The 24,563-nt window shown below is 40.2% G+C and overlaps 1 protein-coding gene and 1 long non-coding RNA gene across 2 annotated transcripts in view; one reads left to right on the top strand and one right to left on the bottom strand.

Annotated features, from left to right (window-relative positions):
• Positions 1 to 877: 877 nt before the first annotated feature.
• On the top strand, positions 878 to 15,719 carry LOC133161317 (solute carrier family 4 member 11-like). The gene is made up of 20 exons (XM_061289734.1): positions 878 to 1,395; positions 3,892 to 3,942; positions 5,050 to 5,145; positions 5,388 to 5,431; positions 5,928 to 6,147; positions 6,226 to 6,307; positions 6,536 to 6,659; positions 6,997 to 7,206; positions 7,321 to 7,405; positions 7,517 to 7,642; positions 8,000 to 8,113; positions 8,376 to 8,508; positions 8,783 to 8,856; positions 9,803 to 10,076; positions 11,553 to 11,659; positions 11,732 to 11,897; positions 12,346 to 12,519; positions 12,785 to 12,980; positions 13,893 to 14,062; positions 14,674 to 15,719. Exons 1-20 carry the CDS (start codon positions 1,239 to 1,241, stop codon positions 14,738 to 14,740), a joined length of 2,670 nt encoding a protein of 889 aa, XP_061145718.1. The 5' UTR covers positions 878 to 1,238; the 3' UTR covers positions 14,741 to 15,719.
• Positions 8,012 to 24,563, bottom strand: part of LOC133161341 (uncharacterized) — a 20,105-nt gene continuing 3,553 nt past the window's right edge. The window contains exons 2-3 of the long non-coding RNA XR_009716072.1: positions 9,287 to 9,391; positions 8,012 to 8,151 (exon numbers count right to left, since the gene is read on the bottom strand). This is a non-coding gene — a long non-coding RNA (uncharacterized LOC133161341). The remainder of the gene's footprint in view (positions 8,152 to 9,286; positions 9,392 to 24,563) is intronic.

Genomic DNA, 24,563 nt, shown 5'->3' with positions numbered 1-24,563 from the left:
GGTGATTGGCAATAAGCTACAGAAAGCAGAAATGGCAGAAATATTTTTGTATTGGACAGGTCTGTGAACACACAGTATGATACATAACAATGCAAATTAGAACAAAAATAGTGATACCTATATGCCCGCATCAGTTGAAACCAGTCTTTATTCTATTTATAAAACTCAGATGTTGTGCAAGTGTTCCTAATTTTACTGCGTGAATATTAGTACCGTTTTTTTCCGTGTATAGTGCGCCCCCATGTATAGTACGCACCCCTAAAAATGGCATGCTGATGCTGGAAAAAAGCTTGTACCCATGTATAATACGCACCGAATTTTTATGAATTTTTTTTTAAAAAAAAAATTTTTTTTTTTTTTTTTTTTTTAAGTCCCAATGATCGTCACACACGCAGGGAGGCAATGGGTCCCATTTTTATAGTCTTTGGTATAGTCTTAACTAGGCTGGATGTAATTTTCTTTGTTGGCGTTGATTTCTCCGACTGCCCATAAACGCACCACCGCGCTTCGTGCGCGCACGGGACAGCAAACGAGCAGGTGATCGAGCAAGCGTCTGATACGAGAGCATTGCGGTCGCATGGAGCGTGTTTGAAGTGAACAGCAGAGAAGAAAGGCAAAGTGTTGTGAAATAAAATGCACAGAACAGATGCGCATAGACACGTCAGCTATATAAAGAGCGAGAGTTGTTTTCTTCCTATTAGTTTCAATTCACAGTTTAATTAGCAGTTTCAATCAGCAAATAACAAAATGCGTATTACAGGTAATATTTTATTTCACAACACTTTGCCTTGTTCCTTTGGTCTCTGCTGTTCATCCTAAAACACAAACGCGCTCTTTAAGCGCCTATAACTGGCCTCCACCCCAACACGTCACCTAACCACTTCCTCTTTCGAAACCATGTGCTGCTGGAACAGGTCGTATGACTTCCACAAAGCGACAGCGAGAGAGAGAGAGAGACACAGAGAGCGAGGGAGACAGAGAAACACAGAGAGAGAGAGAGAGAGAGAGAGAAAGAGTGAAAGAGAGAGAGAGAGAGAGAGAGAGAGAGAGAGAGAGAGAGAGAGAGAGAGAGAGAGAGAGAGAGAGAGAGAGAGAGAGAGAGAGAGAGAGAGAGAGAGAAAGAGTGAGTGCGAGTGAGTGCGAGAGTGAGTGCGAGAGAGTGAGTGCGAGAGAGAGAGAGAGATAGAGAGAGAGAGGGAGAGCAAAAAAGAGAAAGAAAGATAGGGGGGCAGGAGGGGATGACACTGGCACCGGGGAGAGAGAGAGAGAGAGAGAGAGAGAGAGAAAGATGGGATGTACAGAGCAGACATGAAAATGATGGGTTGACCTCTTGTAACCATCTCAGACCCCTGGAGAACATGGAGGACAAAAAAGTCCTCCATTTTGTGCCGGCCGGTAAGTTTTTTTTTTTTTTTAATATCTGTGTGTGAGTCTGGAGGCGTGGGGTTGCATATGTGAATGTTGTGTGAAAAGTGGAAAGTTTCCCATGGTGCATCCTGAGCCACCTTATATCACGTGGAGTGGAGAACTCTGCTATGCTTTTGGAGTGATGATTTATGACGAAATGTTTGTTTACTCTTATTATGTGCAGCATGTCTGTAATACAAATAAACTCAATATTTGCAACCAAGCAAAAAAGGGTTTGGCATAAGTGAGGCAGTACATCCATTACATTTGCCTAGCCCAACTAGATTTTCTGGTACTGGCGTCTTTTCGTCCCCACAAACCGATTAAATCTCAAGCACAGGTCACAGATTAAAAAGATTAGAAAGAAGAAAAATGTCTCGTGTTTGAACTCTGGCAAACCTTTTTTTTTCAACTGACATGATGTATCCCAGTTTTTAGTGTATCATTTAAGTGATTGTTATTTTATAATGTCAAAAGATTTACATCTACTCGTGTCTTCAGATAGCATTTATGGCTGAGATTATTGTTGGTCCACTGACTACGTCCACTGTGGCGGATGAGCAAATATCAGGTGGTTTTGAGTTGCAAGACTTTGAGGTGTTGAACTGGACTGAGCTGTGAGGCTTTCCTACCTGCTGTTCACTTTTTTTGCCGTTCGGACATGTACATTGGGACTTCAAGTACAAACACAGTGCACCTAGCAATTAGGTCGACTCAGCCTCAAGACACATGACAAAAGCCCAAACCTGTAGAACTTGCTTTCAGACACACTACAATAATTATTTTTGTCTCTGTTACCTTTAGGCAGTTTAAATGATGCTGCATGATTAAAGGCAGCCCAGTGTATCTAGAAATTTGTTTTGGTGTCTCAGGGTTTGCACGGTTAAAAACACTGATTGTGCTGACATGCTCCCATTGTGCAAGGTTATCACATGTACAGCTGCCACATTGCCTCCAATAGTGGCCAGAAGTATTTATTTGCAAGGAAGGCCAGATGCTGAAAAGGCATAATTGGGTGGTGTGTTTTTCAATTTGAAAACCCAAACAAACAAAGTGTCTCGGCATTTCAGACGAAAACTTCAAAACAATCGGAGTTGAAGTGAACGCACGCCTATTTGTGGATTTTGATTCACAAATACACCTCTGAGTGAATTTCCGTGGTACTTATCCTCAGCTACTTCAGATTTTCAGGCCATCTCCCACAAGGGGAAAGGAGGCTTGGGAACATTCTGTGCTAATCCGCTATAAAACCAAGTTGAATTCAAGAGGCTTCTGAGCCAAACAGCTCATTTTTACAGAAACATGACGACTGCTTAGAAAAACACAGGGCACAGCTGCTCTCTGGTTTTCATTGTAAGAGAGAGTGAAATGTCTTTTCCACTTCTCACCTGCTGCTATTGCTGGCCTTCACCTTTTGAAAAACAAAAAAACAACATATTGTGCTAGTGTCACAGAAGTGTTAGTTTAACAACGGTGACACTGTTCAAAAAAACCATGCGTCAACATAGGCCAATAAGGACCGACCCTCAGGCCATTTTACGTCTAGAACCTTTCTCAGATAAATCATGCCTATAGTTAAATAACCCCCCCCCCTCCCAAACATATTAGAACTGTGCCCCCTGTAGTTCCACCAAAATATGTTATTAAGAATAGATTATATTTTAATGGGAGTTCACACAGAGGTCCCGCAGTACACGGTCCGAGAAAGCACGCTCAGTTACAAGCCTATTTATTGTTTTTTATTTGGTTGTTTTCCATTTATTAACTAGAGGAACTATATGTGGAATTTTCAAACTAATAGTCACTATAAATAGAATTCCATTACTGTGTTAGTATATGGCAGGTTAGTGACCGACTGTGGCGCATTTCGACTTGCCTACAAATTTAAGCAGGTGTCTTTACATCGACAGCAGCGCCCCCCTAAACACTAAGTGCGAACAGCAAGACCCCTACTAAAATGATGGTAGAGAAAATGGACAAATGAATGCAAACCGAATACACTCTCTAGAGACAATTAAATAACTAGTATATGAAGTGTCAAAATTGATTAGCGTGTGGCCACGGAAGATGAGCTCACAAAGGACAACTTCACTTGATACAATTCCAGAAAAGTGGCGTGGACCATACAGTAAAAGCTGTGGTTGCTTTAAATGCTTGAAAAACCATGTTGAGTTATATTCCTTGTGTAAAGTGTTTTCTAATGTTTTGCACTTTACATGGATGAATAAAGTACTGCGATGATTACATTATTACAACAATTTGATAGCCTCAATTAAAAGCGAGCTATTTGGAATATAGCTCTAAATTTAATAAAGACATTTATAAATAAATAAATGATAAATAAATAAATTTAAAACTACATTTCTAACAACATTTGGGTGTAAAAATGTATGTTGAAGAGTTTGTTTTGTCTGAATAAATGCTCAATGAATAATGGAGCATATTTGGATAAAAACAGACATGACTTTGTTTTGTGTTCCACAGAGACGCCGCCAACTGGGACCTCCAAGAATGGATATGTGTTCCAGGAGATGGGTATTTGTTCTGATATCTTTGAACACAGTGCTATCACTTTCCTGTCAGGCTCAGCTTAACAAATGTTCGCATGGACAAGCATTCCATCTCATAAACATAATGACCCTGAGTGACATTTAAAATTCTATTCACAGCTAGCGCTTCGCTGTACTTGGAGTGAGTCAACCTCTGCACAGTTTTTGCTAATTGTATGCTTAAGTTGTTCTTTTGTGCACAAAAATGACAAACAATAGGGGGAAATGTCTTACCGGTGAGAATGAAGTAATAGTGGTTATATGGACCGTAAAAAGGAATCAATGCTTCAACAGCTTTCCATAAAAAACTTTTTGTTAGTGGACAACTTTGGAATACTAGTAGGGCAGCTCCATGTTCTATTATCGTGGAGCACTTTTCACTCTATAGTAAGGACTAGTAGTGGAAAGTTGTTCTACTAGTGGGCCAAACTTCTCCTATGGTTATATTCCACAGCCATAAAATCAAGTTTAAGGTTGAGGTAGCGGCTAGTATGCATACTAGTAAGACAAATTTGGCATATTACATATAAGAAGTTGGTCTACTTACTAGAGAGGACAAAGAGTGGACTCGTAAATGTACTTTTAAAGGAAATAAAAGAATTACTTAAATGGCTTGCCATACTTATTTCAAATGCATGCTGTCCCCTTGCAGGATTGTTGAGTCTTAATTAGTGGACTCACATAATGAGGTGGATCATTTCTAAGTGGAGCAATCATCATTCATGAAAGCTTTTTGTTTAATTTCCTGAGTCAGAGACCCGTGTTCCTTTTCATCAGCTTCCACAGTGCATTTATCTTCGGTAAAATGAAGGAATTCACAAGGAAGTGCAATTTGCTATATTGCTATAGGAATTGTATAAAGACGTTTCTTTTTAAATATTTATTTTATTCTCTCTATCTCTCTCTCTACTTGTGGCCTGATACTGGCTAATTATAGACACTGTTAATGTGGCTAGTATAACACCTTCAGTTCAATAAAGGATTCATTTACCTCACAGAGTGCCAACGAATGAAATCAATATGACTTGTTTTGCGTAAATCAATTACTTTTATGCTATACTGGCTTAAAAGTACACAATTGGTGCATCTACAGAGATGCGCGATGAAGAACAAGAGGATTATGAGAAAAAGGCAAGGATCCCGCACCAGGACCCTACCTATGACAATCCCAGCGAACTCAGCATCTCAGGTATGACAAAGAACACTACCAGCGTTTGTGTCTAATTAATTACAGGAATTCTTATGAATTAATCTAATTAATCACATTTTAATCTCATATATGAGATAAAAAAATCTAAATCTGACATTCATCCAAATCTCGAAAACCGCTGACCAATGTTTGCTTATTCACAGTCACTCAACAGGCAACTTGATGAAAACTGATCCAATCCGTATTTATTTTTGTGTTGTAAATAATGTTTATATTCACAGACAAAGAAGGTCCAGGGTTTGGCCTTTTAAACACAACAAGAAAGGTAAAAAACACCCTTTTTTTCCTCAAATCATTTTGAACAAAGCTTATATTAAGCTCTGAATAGCACATGCAAACAAACCCATTTCTGAGATCCTCCGCTCGGCATGCCATAGTTATTGTCCTTCTTTGAGTTACAAATCATGTATGTTGCCATTGCTTTACCCCTGATTTTTCCAAGAATGTCATCATTTAAAAGAAATGTAAACGTTCTTGGTATTACCACCATGATTCTTGCTTCAATTAAGTGGCCTCTGCCCTCCGCATCATAGGAGACTGATTGGTGGATTGCCCGGTTGAGGGTTAGGTTTTTTTTTTTTTTTAAACAAAACAAATGGAACTCTCTTTTGAAAATGCAGATTTTCAAATATGAAACAGGCAATTAAGTCTTGACAGAAATCTATGTCAAAGTCAAGTCTTTAGTAAGGCCAACCAAGTGCTAAAATTGGTGGCTAAAGTCTGAGTCAAATCATGACACCCCCCGCAACTCTGCCTCGTAGTATGTGAAGCCGATGGACTTTAGCGAGGAGGTGCGCGCCCACAGAGACGTGGACACCTTCATGGCCCAGGCAAGCGTCCTCCTGGACGAGAGAGCGTCCACTCTGGATGAGGTCCTGAGACGGATGTTGAACAGCCTAGCGGAGGATGGCCACACCGGCTGTGACGTGAACCAGATCATGGAGTCGCTATTCACAGATGCAGGAGGGAAGGAGCCGGGAGGTAGGAAAGTGAATCATGAAATGAAATAAGGGATTTGGAATTGGATCACTTCGACTTGTTTTGTTTGTATGCCAACAGTTCATCTGCTGTCAGAAACCATTCAAGGGGTGACCGCGACATCCACGGGGATTCATTACCAGCAGTCATGGCTGTGTATTCTGTGCGTTCATCTCCCTAAGTCTGTGACATTCCTTTTGTAATAACTCTTGCCCCATAATTCTCCACAGAAGTTACTGCATTGCTTTCTTTCCAGTATTTCTAATCAAAACACAACGGTGCTTCAGTGGAACAATTATCCACTTAGTAACAAACTTGATACGCCTGATTTGCTAATATTTCAAATAGCGGGCATTAAAGTGAGTGAGTTCACACTCTCTGTTTTGTTTAGATGCAGTGTGAGTAGCCTGCAGAGACGCCACATTTGCATTGCACGACTGGAGAGGCCGCAGAACTGGGGAGTGGACTGCTCTGAGGCGCGCTACGTCATTCTCATCCTGGTCCCAGCCAGAACGGTAAGTACACATTTGGTTATTGATCTATGCCACTGATGTACGTACATATGCTGATGGCTAGAACAATTAAATGTTCTTCCATTGAATGGCAAGAGATACGATTAACCTGTGTATCCATCCTCTTGTTACTAGTCATACGATTTACTAATTGCTTTGTGTTCAATAACACGGGCTCAGTGTTCATACTAAGTAAATTTGTAGGTGAAATGACACAAGATCATCGTTATTTATTAAATCATCATTATTTATAAATGACGCCCCTAATGAAGTAGTCTATGTAATTCATTTCCTAGCTAACAAACATCCTTGGAACATACCACTGCTCTATTTTTCACAGAAAAGTACAAAGTCGGCCGTTGAAGCGGGCCGAACCTTTGCCACCATGTTCTCGGATATTTCCTTCAGACAGAGGCTTCTGGAGACAATGACTCTGGAGGAGTTCAAGCAAGAGCTGGTCCGCCAGCGTCAACAACTCTCTGCCCTCACAGAGAAGGTGGCTGTAGATCAGGTGGATAACTCTGATCCACGGCGAGGCAAAGAACTTAAGGTAAGGGAAAGAAATAGCACAAAGGCGATATACAGCACTGACAAAACAAATAACCGAAATGGGAAACCGGAGGTGCTTAGACTGGACTGAGTGGTTGTTTTTTTGTCATTGTAGTGCAAAGATTTCTTCAAACCTGGTAAAGGTGTTTACGATGACCTTCGTCGCCGTCTCCCGCTCTACCCTTCTGACTTCACGGATGGTGAGTGACCTTTCTGCTCTCATAAGTGTTGTGCTTTAAATCCCCTTCTGTAAAGGTGTTTTTATTTGAATGTTTTGTGTAAATTACTTTTTTCTTTTAACTTGAATGAAGGTATCATTGGGAAGGACCGCTCTCTGCTGAAGTACACCACTACTGCTATTTTCCTTTACATCGCTATTCTGCTGCCAGCCATCGCCTTTGGTTCTCTCAACGACGAAAGTACAAGAGGGGAAATAGGTACTGACTTCATAAACACATCAGAGTTGGCGACACTATATAACGCTATAGACCAGAGGTGTCAATGTCAAGACCTGGGGGCCAGATCCAGCAAGTAAAGTCAGCCTACATGCCTCTTGCTTAATGGATTTGTTCTTTTTATTTTTGCAGATAATTTGTCTACGAAACTTTAACTTCAAGAAATTATTTGCCAAAGTTTAATTTAGTCCACTCGTAAACGGATTTGATTAAGTCAACGTATGCTAATCAAAACAAGTGACCTCGATAAACCATTGAAAAAATTTATTGGGCTCCGTGGTAAACAAGGTTAAGTATTCCTGCATGTAAACCATCCACCGAGTTGTATACCTTTCACAGATGTTCAGAAGACCATAGTCGGCCAGAGCATCGGAGGGGTGATCTACTCCTTGTTTGCCGGTGCGCCACTTGTCATTCCGCTGACCACTGCCCCATTGGCCATCTTCATTAGTGGTGCGTACTCATACATCTGCCGCTGAGATCGTATGGCCCTGAAAAACACAGCTACTGTAAGCTACCGTAATTTGATCTGATGAGTATCATGAATCTGAAGTTAAAGTGAATTTGAGTATTTCATACATTTTAGCAAGACTCCTAAGTGGTGACCGAAGAGTCAGACCAGGCTTGAGTCAGGCCACGCGACTCGAGTTTCCCACGTCTGGCTATTAAACCAACATAGGCAATCCTTTTTTAACGCAGTTGGGTTTGATCATAGTGATCCGGGGCATCTGTGATGACTACGATCTGGACTTTGACGCTTTCTACGCTTGCATCGGCCTGTGGAACAGTTTATTCCTCATTCTGGGAGGTTTATTTAATGTCAGCCTGCTAATGAAGCTCTTCAAACGGTGAGTGCACTGCAAAACACTCTGTGGGTTTGAGTACATTTTCACAAAGTTAGTTGGCCGGTCTGTTATCCATAAGATATTTAAACTCCTGTTTAAATGTACATAACACTTTGTGCTAAAAAGCACATTGTGACCTCAGGGCAAGGACTTTGACTTTCAAAAGCGGCTGTTATGACTTCTTTTTTACAACATGATGTTTCATTCTGCTGGGTTGTATTGTTATGTCTGCACACTTAGAACTAATCCTGCTATGTTACGGCTCCCCTTCTCACAGCTCCACAGAGGAAGTCATTGCCTTGTTCATCTCCATCGCATTTGTTGTGGATGCATTGAAAGGCACGGTCAAAAGTGAGTACATTAAAGTGTTTTAATTGGCAGAAGGCCAGTATGATTACAGTTTCTCAGTTCACCAGACAGTAGTACTTCAAATATGTTGTACTTGTTTATTGAGTGTGACTGTCAAATAAGCCATCTAGTCCTAGAAAGTGCAGCGAAACGTGACTATTACACACTATGCTTTTATTTTGAAAGTGTGGCTTTTAACCAGACATATTACCTTACGATATGGAATAAGTATTGTTGTCTGTTGAAGACTTAATACAGAATTTATGGAATACTTCACATGAACCTACATCTGCGGAAGAGGATTAGAAATAAGTCTGTTGAAGACTTAATACAGAATTTATGGAATACTTCACATGAACCTACATCTGCGGAAGAGGATTAGAAATAAATGGCTGCAAAAACAACCAAAAATCCATCCGTCCATTATCCATACCGCTTTTCCCCATGGGGGTCGCCGGCGTGCTGGAGCCTATCCCAGCAGTTATCGGGCAGCAGGCGGGGAACACCCGGAATTGGTCGTCAGCTAATCGCAGCCAACCTAAAAGAAAAAAAAAAAATCACATGTGAAGCCAACAGACAACTATTTATGACATTTGCCTATATTTTCAATTAAAAATAAAGTAAGGAAATATATTAAAATAAAAAAATTGCTCCTTCTTAAACACTTGGTAGTTGATTTCTTTGTCTATTTTTAAGTTGAAATAATTTACATTAATTAGAAGAAAGGGTTTTTTTTGTAGTGAAATTAAGTGACCACTTTCAACATAGAGTTTATTTTATTTAAATAATACACACAAATGCAAAATAAGAACATATAAACGTATATAAAATCATTTTTCTAATTATTTGTGTCTCCCCTAAAAAAGTAAATAAACGAGTAAATAAAATTATTACAATGAAAACTCTTTTCCAATGAATAGTTAATCAAAGATGTCTCTTTTCTTGCCAGTTTTCAAACATTTCTTTCATGAGCCCACACTGGCAACTTCAAATAGCACCGTAGTGCTTCAACAAATTACGGAGGTTCTGGAGAAGATGAACAACCAGACGTCGGGCCATCAAAATGTCGACGGGTCCCCGATGATAGATCGCATTGAGGGGCACACCTCCGTCTTCCTCCCCAGGTCTTTGGTGATTTGCTCCAGAGAGATTCCCATCCTGTGCCTGCTGCTCATGCTGGGCACCTTGTGGCTGGGTTATGCCCTCTACCTCGTCAAGAGGAGGTAGGCCACTGACTCCAACCCGTCCGGAATGCTCCACATAAATGGTCACCCACATGACCTTTTTCTTTTTTCTTAATGTCATAAGTATAACATATTCAGATGAGCATTTCCAAAAAGACTCTGCTAGTCATTATAGTGCCTATCTTCCTAGCTAAAGCATACACACACATTTGAGTTTTCTCCGCCGATTTTTGTTGTAGTTGTACTCCTGAGAAACCCCACGATATCTCCACTAACAATCATGACACTCCTCCGCCATACTTGATGTCTGGTGCCCCGCCGATGAGATGCTGGCCCCTCTACGGACGATGCTGCTATGCGTATAGGGAGCAGCGGTCCTGCATACTGCACAGTAAATCAGTAAAAGCTTTGTCTCACGTCAGATATTCAAACTCAGTCGGTTTGACAGGTTACAAGAATCTTCTGATATATCATCAGACAAACTACATATTGCCTGTAACTGTGACCTCCTTAGGTCAACGTATAGAGGCCGATATCCAATTGGACAAAGAACACACATCTACTGGAAGCAGTGTAACTAAATGCTACAAAACAATGAGTCTATTTATAGACTGTTGGGAAAAAATAATAATTATAATAACAACAATAAGAAGAACAAAAATAGTGTTTCACGTGTCAAACACTTGACTTCCTTTCAAAACTGAATATCTCCCTTTCACAGACCTAGGAGAGTATTGATTTGCATCGCTGGTTGAGGACTGAATCTCGTTCAAATACAATTGAATAAATATAGACACAAAGTGGATCATTTTGTCCAGATGAAATGAAGTCGGGCGAATGAATAGCCTGAGTAGGTTTCAAAGTACTTTTATATATTCCATCTGTCATTGTAAGAGCGGGGAATATTTCACTTTCCATTGCACTCTATTTGTCTGGCAGCCACTGTGACCCATTTGTTTCGGCCACTTGACACGGCGCTGTGAAATGTGGAAGAAAAATATTTTTACTCTCCAGGCTTGTTGTGGCAAATATTTTTTATATTACTGTATAAAACACGCCGGCACGGCGAGGTGTCTGGCACTCAAGTACTCCCGTGTTCCAATCTCGGTTTTCCTGTATGCCGCTTCCTGGGTTAGGCATGCTCCAACTAACCATGACGCAAAACTATGTTACTAAAAGTATCATTAAAAATGGATTGAGTAAAGACTGTGGCAGACCAATGGTAAGGTTGTTTCCTGCAAAGAAGAGGAAAGATTGTAGCATATGTGCAATGCAGTTGGCAAGTCTTTGGACTAAGATTATAGTGAATTTTGGGTTCAACCTGGAATTTTACCCCAAGGCCAAAATACCCCAATTTTTTGTGTGTGTATGATTTCTTGATAATGGATTATAAGATACGTACTGCATCACTAATTATAAAGACATTTACTTCTCTGATCCGTTGTAGCAGCCTGTTCTGATACGATTCCATTTCACGGCCAAATTATGCACTGCTTCTTTTTTCATTCTTTCCAGCCCATATATGAACGGCAAAGTCAGAGAAGTTGTGTCCGACTGCGCCCTGCCCATCTCTGTGCTGTTTTTCTCTTTCATCGGTTCCTACCTCTTCCTGGACATACAGAGTAAGGGCCAGCTTCTTTTTTTTTTTGTTTTAACCATGTTGCACGTCCTAAAAGTTTGCTCCCTCTCGGCAGTCCCTGTGTTCAGCGTCCACAACGGGCCAGTTTTCAACTACCCGCTCTTTGACAAGCTGTCGGGCCTGAATACTCTGAGCGCCGTGGGCCTCGGCTTCCTCCTTGCCTTGCTCATCTTCATCGACCAGAACATAGTCATTTCGCTCACACATGTACCAGAACACAAGTAAGAGATGGATTTATTTTGTGCTTCTCTGCAAGAACCCAATGTTCACTGATAGAATCACATACATACATACATACGTAGGTACATACATACATACATACGTACATACACACACGCACACACGCACACACACACACACACACACACATTTGCCTTTCATTGGATCCCCATCTTTTCATCCAGAAAACAATGTGAAAATAATTCTGCTCAATTGTCTGTTTCTTGTGGGAATTAAACTCGCTAGCAGTCATTTGAAGAAAATAGTCACCGCAGGGAAGTTGCTAATAGTAACCAAATAGAAAAGTAGCCAACTGTGCATCAGTGAACACGCTCCAATGCGTATAATAAAGAAATATGAAACTTCATGTTACAGTAGCTTTTCAAGTATTTACTGAAAACGTGTAAAGATAAAAAAAAAAGTTGAAACGTATGAATTTGCTGCTTGCAGACTACTGAAAGGCACAACATTTCACTGGGACTTAGTGCTGACAGGCCTCATCAACATCCTCATGTCCTGTCTGGGGTTGCCATGGATGCACGCCGCCTTCCCGCATTCCTCACTGCATGCCCGTCAGCTGGCCAAAATGGAACAGCACGTGGAGAACGGCCATGTTTACACCACGTGCGTTAACCCAAAAGCCCAAAGACACAACACATAACAAGCACTTGTATCATAAAAACAATACCTCTAATCAGACTCCTTTCCTCTTGGACAAAAAAACCTTTGGATTATACTTTGTATTTACTTAAGAACACCGGTGCTGAAAACCTTGAATGAGGTCAAACAAAACGTGTTTTTGGAACACACTGCAGTGGTTATCTTTTTTGTCTTGGAATGTTGCAAAGCAGCACGTCAAGGACCTCACGGAAGCTTTACCTGTTTACAGTATCGTCAGTGTAAAGGAGACACGTCTGACCTCGCTGGTCGCCAACATCCTGATCGGCCTGTCCGCTTTCATGCTTCCCATTCCTCTCCAGTGGATTCCCAAGCCTGTCCTCTACGGGCTCTTCCTCTACATTGCCGCTACATCGCTCGACGGGAACCAGATGGTGGACCGCATGGCTCTGCTGCTGAAGGAACAGGTGTGCATAAATAAGCCCGTTTGGAAAGCGTTTGTCCTTTTCATGTAATGTTGATAGGAATGATGGACATTCTGTGGCCCCTTCTCGGCCCCAATGCAAGTGGACCCTTGTCTTGCTCCCCTTGAATGAAATTGCCAAGAAGTTAATACAGGAGAACCTTTCTTCTCCTCTGTGGTTGTTGTTCACTGGCTTTTTCAAAGGGAGGGTAAACAGAGGGTGGTTCGTTTTTCACGCAACTTCTTTTTATCAAGAAAAAAGTTAGTATTTCTTATTTTATCCAATTATTCTGGAAAAATAATGAACCACCAAATGCCTGTAAAACTGTCCACTTTTAAGGAAGAATAGGAGCACACGCCCATCCCCTCCATGTCTTGGTTGATGACGTCACGGAAGGAAGAGATCACAATTTCCCCATTGGAAATTATTGTAAAGACTATCGCTTAAAATGTGCAAAAACAGCTGTCAAATTTACATGGACATCTCTACTTATCACCACTTCAACATATTAAAAGAATTAGCCTCTCCGTGGGTGATTTACGAGCAAGAAATGAGCAGCCCGTCTGCAGCTGCAGTGCCCTGTCACATTTGTCTATTTCCTTTCACCAGTCACCAACGGGTCGACCATCCTGGCTGACACTTTTGTGTTCACAAATTTCCATTTTTAGCCACTATGTTTCTTTTCTTCTCCTTGTTCGCGTTCTGCAGAAGACCCGTTCAAAGACCACTCACACCGTCACGTCTGAGTTTTTTTTTCACTGGGGGAATTGTAGCACTGACATAAATTTTTAATACAGTTCTATCAAATAAGTGCCAGTGTTGGGCTCGCTTTACCCTCCCTTTAAAATGTTCAATTACACCTTGAAACAGGGAGAAAAAAAGCAGCTTGTAACCATTTCACATTTGTTTACGTAGACGTCCTATCCCCCGACCCACTACATCCGCCGAGTGCCCCAGAGGAAGGTACACTTTTTCACTGGGCTGCAGATCATCCAGCTCATCATCCTGTGTGCCTTTGGCATGTATCCTCTGCCCTACATGAAGATGGTCTTCCCTCTACTGATGATCTTGCTCGTCCCCGTCAGGTGAAAAGAGACAGACTTTCATTTCTTTTTTTGTAGTGGCTGAACTAACACACAATACCATTCTGGCATGTCGTCATTGAAATAATGTGGAATTAGAATGCAACATCTGCTGTTCTGTTGAACAGAGAGTTGTTGTCTCTGTCCGTTTTAAGAGTCCCTGCCTGTCATGACATTGAAACCTTTGAGATCTCTCTTCTCAGAGTCAGATCGACATCGCCCCTTTATGTAAATGAACTTTTTTAGTTGGGCGTTTTGTTTATGTAAGTGGACCGAAGGACGTTTTATTGTCTGGAAATGACAGCGTACGACAATGGGAAGACATACGTACAGCTCGTTTGCATTTTCTCTTTACATGAATGCACCGCTTTTATTGTCACGTTCGCATATAAAGTGAGAAACAGATATTTGAATCATAACTGTCATTTAAATTGATGAACATTTGTGTGTGCAAATGGACAGACTAACATAAACATGTTTCTATATTTTATGAACAAATGCATTATCGTCTTAATAAATGTAAGTACAGACCTCTATCTGTTTACGTTAATAGACTCTTAGACCCATTTTCCAATATGACATTAGTAATATCTTCTTTGTGTGTTTTGCTTCAGGACCAGCTTACTTCCAAGAATTATTGACACTAAGTATCTGGACATCATGGACTCACAGCACATGTAAAAGCAGATAACGATAATGAAGGAACTGGACACTGGACATATCTGCATTTGCTTGTTAACAATCAGTGTAATTATCATTATCATTGTTAATTAAGTACTCAAGTACTTGACCAACCATTTTCTGCAAGTTAATTAGTTGCTAATGAGCACAAGCATCCACACACAAAAAAGTGATGTTATAGTTATTCAGAAATACATTATAACGAAGTTCTTTTTCTGTTTTGTTATTTGTATTTTGTATTTCATGTATTTGTCTGTGCATTTAACATTGTTTTTAAAAATATGATACATTTTTAGTTCAGCCTCACATGTGCAATAGAAATTGTTGTACTGACGTTTTAGTATTATAAATCATTTCATCGTTTCAATGAAACTCAGAATCAAGTTGCTGCTGACTTGGTTTCAGAATGTTTCATTTTAAGGATGCGAATAATGTGATGAATTATCCTGTTATGTGAAGTGGCTTAGTGCAGCAATGAGGGCATTAAGACAAAGAATTGTCTACAAACGAAGCCCTTCACCGGAGTTAATTGTCCGTTTGGTTTAATTTGACTGAGCAAAAAAACACATCGCCTGGGAGTGTCGTGTGAAACTGCTCCAGTAGAAGGCAGTACAAGCCAAGTAGCTGGATGTATGCGAGCGCTGATGACCTTTGCAGAATAGACAAGCCTCCCAAAACGTCCCAGTTTTTCATGAGCAGTTACTAAAGTGAAGGCTAAGCAGCCTTAGATTTAACTGTGAAATTCCAATTTGTTTCCTGAAACGTCAAATCTGTGAAATAAATGGCCATTAAGCTCCAATTTTCACATCTGTACTCGAAAGAAGTGTTTCCCAACCTTTTTCATCCATGGCACACCTTTTCATTGGAGATAATCTCGAGGCACACCACAAACAAAAATCTGTTAAATGTTACACCAGCTTGGATATTAAAACTAAGACATTGTGAAAGTGCTATATGAATAAAGTCCTATATATATAAATCTCACTTTTCATTTCGGCTGCCAATTACCTGTGATCATGTAAGTTAAAGTGATGTCAATTCAGGAGATGCCAATGAACATACCCAAGGCATCCATCCATCCGTTATCTGTCCCACTTGTCCCCACGGGGGTCACAGGCGTGCTGGAGCCTATCCCCGCAATCATCGGGCAGTAGGCAGAGGACACCCTGAACCGATTGCCAGCCAAATGCAGGGCACACAACTCACAACCACCCTCACTCGCACTCACACCTACGGGCACTTTGGACTGTTCAATCGGGCTACCAAGCATGTTTTTTGGATGTGGGAGGAAAACAGAAGATCTGGAGAAAACCCACACAGGCACGGGGAGAACATGCAAACCACACAGAGAGGTGGAATCCAACCCGCACGCTCTGAACCGTGAGGCGGACGTGCTAACCAGTGCATCGCTGTGCCACGCTGAGAGTGGAATAATTGAATAAAAATAAATATATACTTTTTAAATTGTATTTCTTTTTTTTTTTTTAATAAAATGTTTTAGACAGTGTAAGTAATAAACTATTGAAAGTGATTAAAATCGTTACTGTTCAGGAGTAGCTCTATGAATATTGCAATAAGAACAAAGACGCTGAGTGGTGGGTGATCACAGTCAAGATGTCACGACTTGACTGTGTATTTCATGTTGATGAAAATAAACAGTCCAGATTCTCCGGTTGAACTACATGCTGGGGATTTCCGTCATTCCGCAAACGCACCACGGCCGTCAGAGCGTCACTGTTATCAAAAGCACACCGCAGCAAACTTAATATGTGCATATGTAGCACAATCAGACAAGATTCTTAGCCACACATGCATAAACCAGGGTGGGGTGCGGGGCAGGGCGCACAGATACCGACAAACGTCCTATCTGATGTCTCCCTTGTGATTATGCTGTTGCATGGGGTGTGTTATGTGCATGCTGTGTCTGTCATGTCATGTTTACCTGGCGTTAGTGATATTAAGATATTTTATGGGTGAAATATAATCATTTATAATTGTATTCATTTTATTTATAATCTTTGTGTTAAAAATTGTTTTCAAGGGAAACAACGTTTAGACTGGGCACATTCTCTTCCCCATTACTGCCACTAAAGTCATTCTGTTTCAGGTTTGATAACTTACTCTGCCATGCTAACCAATGAGTAACGTGTAGCTAATGTTAATCGATATCTGCAATCCTTAGGTGCGCAGATCTCATTTTTTTTTTGTTTGGAAAACAGGGATAAAGATGTTGATTAGAAGAGAGATGATGCATGATAGTGACAGAAATGGTGGTGATGATGAGGAGGAGGTTAGCAAAGGTGTTACTAATTTTAACATTGGTGTTCTAAAGTAAAGATGTGGGACTTATTGCGATTACATGTCTGTGAGGTGTCTTCAAAGGGTTTTACTTTATTTGAGTTCTGATATTAAAATGGTGGTGTCTTTCTGCGTGTGCGTTGTGAGCTTGTCTTTCCCCGTGGAATTTAGTCAAATCATGTGGAGGATTCAAGGGTGTCACCATGATAATTTGTCCAATTAAATGTGCCAACCCACCCCCACCTCATTAATCCTGGAACTCTCAATATAGAATATGTCCTCTTGAAGTGAGCCAGAGAATAATAATGACGCTCTCGTTATGGCTGTGGGATTCTGCCACATTTCTAGCGTCTTGTTTTGTTTTTTTGACAATCTGTCATCCTACCCATATGTGGAAAGTACTTCTCATGCATACTGAACACATAACTAGCCACTGTACATAGTGTAGAGACAAAAAATAAATTCAAATCTGCTTTCACAACAATAATACTCAGTTTTCATTCTATTAACAGAATAACAAAAATAAATAGTGTACAATAGTGGCATTTCATGTCTTTTATAGGCTGGATTTAATACATTTTAGAGTATATCGTGTTCCCTCGCTATATTGTGGTTCATCTTTCCCAACCTTACTGTTGCACGGAATTGTAATTGTTGTAAATGGCAAATGAAGTGCACTGAGCTTTTATTCACACCATGGTGCTCAAAGCGCTTTCTCAGCACCTACAGCAGGGGTGTCAAACTCATTTTTGTCGCGGGTCGCATTCTAGTCATAGTTTCCTTCTAGGCTACACAACAAACTGATGAATAACTACTTTTGAAATCAGAGACTCGTAAAAACTGTTCAAATATTTTAAAAAGATGAATGTAGGAAAAATTGCTCGCAATTTCTCTATTTTTTTCAAAATGAAGACAATTGGTAATTTTAGAATTGACAAATGAAGTCCATGTGCAATTTGTCTTTGCGGGCCACATAAAATGTCATATCTGGCCCCCAGGCCTTGAGTTTGACACCTATGACTTACAGCGCACACTCTGGTGCACTCTGAATAATCGAGGGGCGCATTTGAACAGCATTCTGTTCGGGAAATCATAAGCCACCAGTTGCGTTCAGGGGGAGGAAATTATTTTTAAACTTTTTTTATTCATTGACATTTCTTATACACTTCATTGAAATAATCAGTTCATTTGTACATACGCAGCATCTTTAAAATGGTTTATGTATTTTAAAATCTTTATATAGGGTCAATAGTTATTTGTTTGTGGTATAATTCCATATAATCATTCAAGTGTTTTCTTTTACAATTTTCCTATAATTAAACGGGCAGTTTTTTATCACCATAGTGGTGTATAAAAAGTTTGACAACCACTATTATGCGAAACGTAGTATAATCTTGCAATACCATCCATCCATCCATCCATCCATCCATCCATCCATCCATCCATCCATCCTCTGTACCGTTGTATCCCCACGGGGGTTGCGGGCTTGCTGGAGCTTATAACAGCTGTCATCTGGCAGTAGCCGCGGGACACCCTGAACCGGTTGCCAGCCAATCGCAGGGCACACAGAGACGAACAACCATCCGCACGCGCACTCACACCCAGGGGCAATTTGGAGCGTTCAATCAGCCTACCAAGCATGTTTTTGGGGATGTGGGAGGAAACCGGAGGCCCCGGAGAAAACCCACGCGGACACGGGGAGAACATGCAAACTCCACACAGGGAGGGCCGGAGGTGGAATCGAACCCGCACCCTCCGTACTGTGAGGCGGACGTGCTAGCCAGTGCCCCACCGAGCCGCCCTCTTGCAATACCAATAAATGAAAATTATGTCAGTCTGATTTTTTTCAAAGTATGTGGAGAATTACTTTATTTTTATGATACAGTTCATTGCTTAACTTGCTTTCACACTTGCCGAACAGTTATAAATGTAATTTGAAAAAATGCCTTTGCGGTTATGATAGGCATGATGGAACATCCAGTGTGTGTTCCACTTGAGGGATTCCATTTCCTGACCATTTACAACATCCAGCACGCTCGCAATTAATATATGAATAAAACAACAGTGGTTAATAAATACTTCATAGAAAAATGAATAATGGAATATGCTGCTCGCTAAAGTAATATATTGTTCTTACATCTGCACACCTCAATTCAATTGGGTGTGCGTCGCAATGTCAACTTTCAAAAGCAATGGCCTCATTTGTCCCTTGACCTGCTCCTTTGTCAAAGACTAATTAGAGCACTACAGAAAAGGGGAAACTTCTCCTATGATTCCATTACAAAGCCACCATTTTTCCGATTATACTCACGCTCGCTATCATCATCATCGCAATAAAGAACATATTATTACGCAAAACCTATATTTGCTGTTACCAGGGAGCCCTTCTACTTACTTCTGGCAAAGTGGTCCATGGGAGCATTTGGTGGATGTGTTTTGAATCTGCTGTTCCATAGAATTTGCTTGGTATGAAGGGAGCCATGTGTTTCTAAAGTATTTGTCACACTCATGTTCTCTACAGAGAATTCTATCAGAGTTGATGTTGTCATTCAAGTTTCTTTTACTGACACATTTCATGCAAAAAGCAGAGTAACAGCTTCTTGAAACTTAATGGAAAAGCTTTTTGGAATTCAATGCAAAAAAACTGCATATTACATTTTTTAGCTGCAGAAAGTACTTTTCTTAAGCCACAAATGGAGACCCAACTTTCTTCGCAATAAACAAGATGTCAAGAAGAGCAATTTTGACACAGGGCGGCGCCTATGATCAGAGGACAAGCACCATTGAAGACCTAACCACCCGTGAGCCAATCACACAGCTGCAGACCTCTTTCTACTTTGGCAAATCCCGCGGAGGACCCTGGCCGGCTTGATGCTTTCATTCTTTGTGCCAACAACTCTAATTAACAGGGCAAAACAGCGGCAGCCTTGTTTACATCCATAAATAATGCATTTCACCATACACGAAGGGAGGCTCCTGTGTATGACGCTGGCCATGTTTCCCACCATGCCGCTACGTTGTGTTATGTAATCCAATCAGGACAAGTGGATTTGTTACTTTATTTGTCCCCGCTTGCTCACTCCAATGTCATTATGCAAAGTTGGGAGCTCAAAGGAAGTAAGGCCGACACAAAAGATGCCAGGAATATGGCGGCAACGACAATGTGATGTTTTAAGTAGACTATTGAGAACGTCTAATACACATTTTTAATTGACATTAAGCCCTATTATGCTACTGTATTTTTACATGTTGGACATTTTTTTTTATGGTACTAGGTGTGAAAAGCAAAAGAACCATTGAGACCCACCCTTTATGCTTTGAACAGATTTACATATTTTCATAGACAGGAACATGCGCTCTTCAGTTTTGTACCTGGGGAAGTCCGTGTTTGGAAAATTACATGAATTCCGCCATGAGGAACGCACTCTTCAACTGTTTAATGAGAGGCGCTAGTTCGGTTTTCCGGGAATGAAGTCAACTATGGTCACTCACTTAACGGCAGTAGCACCTAGTATTTCTAACTGTGGCGTTTCCGAAAAGTCCACTTATGTGCACAGTTAGAATGTGCCAAATTTGTGCTGAGGCTGTAAACAAACATGCTATCCACTAGCACCATACTGCCAAATGGAGAGTTTATCTTTATAAACAAAACTAGCAACAAGATGACATTGCAAATATCTTGATACGAGTGCGCAATTATAAACTACGGAAGCATCTTTTGTACGGCAGTATGCAATTACATCCTGAGGGGCATCGTAGGGCCAAACTGCTTCGTCAGCAAGTAACCTCACAATTAAAAACAAGCGAGGCTGAACAATCTACATGCACAAGTGTGAGGCCGTTTTAATTGACTCGCAAATGTGCAAATATGCATTCACTCATAAACGAGTTTCGATTGTGAGACTTTGCAAACAACATCAAAATTGCCCATGAGAGCAACTCCGATATGTCAAAACAAGGCAAAAAGTGCTAACAACGCTGATGATGAAGCTGTTTATATGCTTGATGGCAAATATAAAACAATACTAACATAAAGCACAAGCGAATGAGGTCTCGGGTTTGGTTGTGTTTTTTTCCCATGCCCACACTGACTTGGCAAACCCTCTCTTCACCCTGTCTGTCATCTTGTTTTAATGTCTCGGAGATACACTCAATTAGAAAAATGAAAAGAAATGTCAATGGGAGACGAGGCTTCCACTAATCCAATAAGACACACTCCACCATCATCGCACACGTGAAGCCAACTGGTGCCGCCGGCAAGAAGGTCCACTTCATCCAAACTATTACGGTGCAACCTCAGTTTTTAGAATGTCTGACTAAAATGTAATCATACAAAATCCAAACAATTCGCTCCGTGGGAAATATTTTAAATCTAATAAATACATAAATATATCACGGAGACCTAAAAATATTAATATATCTGAATACATCCATCCAGTCATTTTCCATACCCCTTGTCCCCACCGGGGATTTATACACAAAAGCAATGAGGAATAAATATAAAAGGGCTAAATGGGTGTCCTGAAGGAAAGAGAGGGGAGCTATTTTCTGAATTATTTTAAATTCTATCACCATCCTATCATCTTTTTTTTTTGTCAAATGGCTGACACTCAGATATTCTGTTATATTGTGTTAAATTGATTCAACAGACGGACAAATTCCACAATGGGCCTTATCCGTCTTCGTACCTCAGCTGTTCCTTATCTCCATCTGTTAGACACTATTTGTTACACCTCAAAATCTAATCTAATGCATTTAATTTATAATTGTTTGCAGTGGTGTCAAAGTTCCTTGAAAAATTCTGACGTACCTCTTAAACACAAAACTATGTCACAAATGATCACAAATGACAAAAGCGCATGAGCGCTTGTTGTTGATGAGACTCTTCTCTAAGTTTGTTTTAAAAACTCTCGGTGGCCTCATTCAAGTTGCTTTAAAGTGGAAGTCATTTAAGTTGTCTGTCATTACCATTCGTCATCGATTTCTCAGACATCCTTGCAACATTTCTCTTCTGTGAAGCCCATTATTGGCATCCATAGAACTGCACAATGGAGTCGAGCCGTATGCGTTAATTGAATCGTCCGGCGCCTCATGACAGTTGGGCTTCAGTATTGTTTCTATCCAATTATATGGCTGACTGAACTTGAAGCCCATTCGAATCTCAGCCCTCAATTACCTCCTCAAAGTGTACTCAGGCAACATATAATAAAGGCACACAAGATAATGGTTTCATGCACTTTGTGGTTCTTGGACAAACAAAATAAAGTGAGCACTATTTCATATCCATTACAGTAGACCGCCAAACATCTTTGTGACTCACAGTTTCCAGTTTCTCAGTCTTTCTGTTGCATGTTGTTTTTTAAGTTTTATGTCTCAGCTGTTCCGAATGTCATTTTCAGCTTTTCAAAGTCAAAGTCAAAGTCAAAGTCAAAGTCAAAGTCAAAGTCAAAGTCAAAGTCTGCTTTATTGTCAACTTCTTCACATGCCGAGAGACACAAAGAGATTGAAATTACGTTTTCTCTATCCCACGGTGATAAGACATATTACACGATAGACATACAAGTAAACGACGCAATATAAAAAACAAGAAGGCACAAACAATAAATAATATGAGTATAATAAATAATAAACAAACTTGTTCAACAGTTCTTGTCTGTTCTTTCTGCCATTTCTCATTTATTTAGTTGCCGTTCTCTTGCTTGTCATAATGTATATCTCTTTCGGTTGTTAGGGACGATCAACTTTTCTCCTTTTTTTTTTTTTTTTTTTAGCTTTTCTATTTTTTTTTTCCCCCAAGCTGTTCCTGATCAATTTCTTAGCTTTTCTTTTGTGGGGTCTGTGTTTTTCATATTTTCTCAGCTGTTTCCTTGATAGTTCTGCTGTTACCTCATCTTTTTCAAAGCTACGACCCAAGGTTTGCTCCTATTCACCAACTTTTCTCAGAGTTCCCCAGCTGCTTTTCTGTTGTGACAAATTCATCACTTGTTACTTGGCCTTCTTCTATTGATCCTCATCTGTCCTCATGCATTTTCTTTTATGATATCCCAGTGAGGCCATGACAAATTTCAACATCCAAATGATGCAGTTCTTCTCTGCCACATTAACCTGGACATATTTGACAGCCACGAGTCCAGCCGTGCGTCAAATTACGACTCGCGCCATATATCACACAATAACACTCCATTTGGTGATACGAGACATCAATTTGATATGGTGCCTCTGATGACTCGTTTCATCTTATTATACAATGCAACAAACTTCTTAAGAGGTCTGACGAAAACTATACTTGGATAGTTTAGTTTCAGTCTTTTATAGCATCTTCACATTGACAAGATACGATCACTGTAATCTCACATAATTTTGTTTTTTACTCATTTCATTTGAAAAAATAAGAAGATCAAATTACATGGAAAGCCTGCTGGTGATTCATGCTCACCAGGAATTAAAAACATGAATGTATTTGCCATTGATAAAGATGATGATGAACATGATCCAACGTGTTGTACCAGTAATTGTATGAGCGCTTTGTTTAAGAACAGGTTAGTACATGTTGCGGCTATTTGACATCACAGCAGGTAACCAGATAAATGAATCGCTGCCTGAAGATAGGTTTTCTTTTGTTTCTTGCTCTTGGGGGAATATGCTTCCGGCTTTTTTTTTTTTTTGTAGTAATTGGAATTTTCTCATGCAGTGCAAAAAATCAACCCAATTGAGAGAGAGAGAGACAGAGAGAGACAGAGAGAGAGAGAGAGAGAGAGAGAGAAAGCAAAAGAGAGAGAGAGAGAGAGAGAGAGAGAGAGAGAGAGAGAGAGAGAGAGAGAGAGAGAGAGAGAGAGAGAGAGAGAGAGAGAGAGAGAGAGAGAGAGAGAGAGCAAAAGAGAAAGAAAGAGAGAGAGAGAGAGAGAGTAGTAGTAGTAGTAGTAGTAGTAGATAAATACATTTACTGAATGTAGGATGACCTGCTGAAGATGAAGAGAGAACTGAAACATATTTATTATTATTAATGAACAGATCTATTAACTTGGTGCCCAACGACAATTAGGACACTGCAATTGTTCTTCTGCTTAATGACGTCATCAACAACAGGCAGTCAGCCAGGAAAGTACCAGTTTCTACTCTCCCATTCAGACATCACGTATGATCGAATACATAGCGCAACACAATGTCAATGTGAGATTTAAGACCACGAGTGTGGATTTTATTTCCTCAGCATCTAAAGCAGGGGTGTCAAAGTCAAATGGACGGAGGGCCAAATAAAAAATTTAGCTACAAGCCGAGGGCCGGACTGTTCGAATGTTCATTGAAAAATTTTTAAATGACGCATATAGTCTAGTGAACCTAATTGAACCTACTGAAAACCTAACAAATATATTCCAATATGATCAGATAAATAAAGCAATATTTTCTTATGGCTCTGTCAGTAATCTTTAATTTTCAACAGACACAAAAGACAAATTTCCTTTATATAAAAATCCCCATAACATGAACATTAAATGAAAGAAACCGGTATTCAAGGCACCATCAG

The sequence above is a fragment of the Syngnathus typhle genome, linkage group LG1 (genome assembly GCF_033458585.1).
Source record: "Syngnathus typhle isolate RoL2023-S1 ecotype Sweden linkage group LG1, RoL_Styp_1.0, whole genome shotgun sequence".
NCBI lineage: Eukaryota > Metazoa > Chordata > Actinopteri > Syngnathiformes > Syngnathidae > Syngnathus > Syngnathus typhle.
The sequence above is the reverse complement of the archived record's forward strand: the minus strand, read 5'-3'. Positions and strand labels throughout refer to the sequence as shown.

Coding starts and splice junctions, on each gene's coding strand:
- LOC133161317 (XM_061289734.1), top strand. CDS start 1,239: ATGACACTGGCACCGGGGAGAGAGAGAGAGAGAGAGAGAGAGAGAGAA. Junction 12,520..12,784: donor AACGGCCATGTTTACACCAC/GTGCGTTAACCC, acceptor ACCTGTTTACAG/TATCGTCAGTGTAAAGGAGA. Junction 12,981..13,892: donor CTCTGCTGCTGAAGGAACAG/GTGTGCATAAAT, acceptor TTGTTTACGTAG/ACGTCCTATCCCCCGACCCA.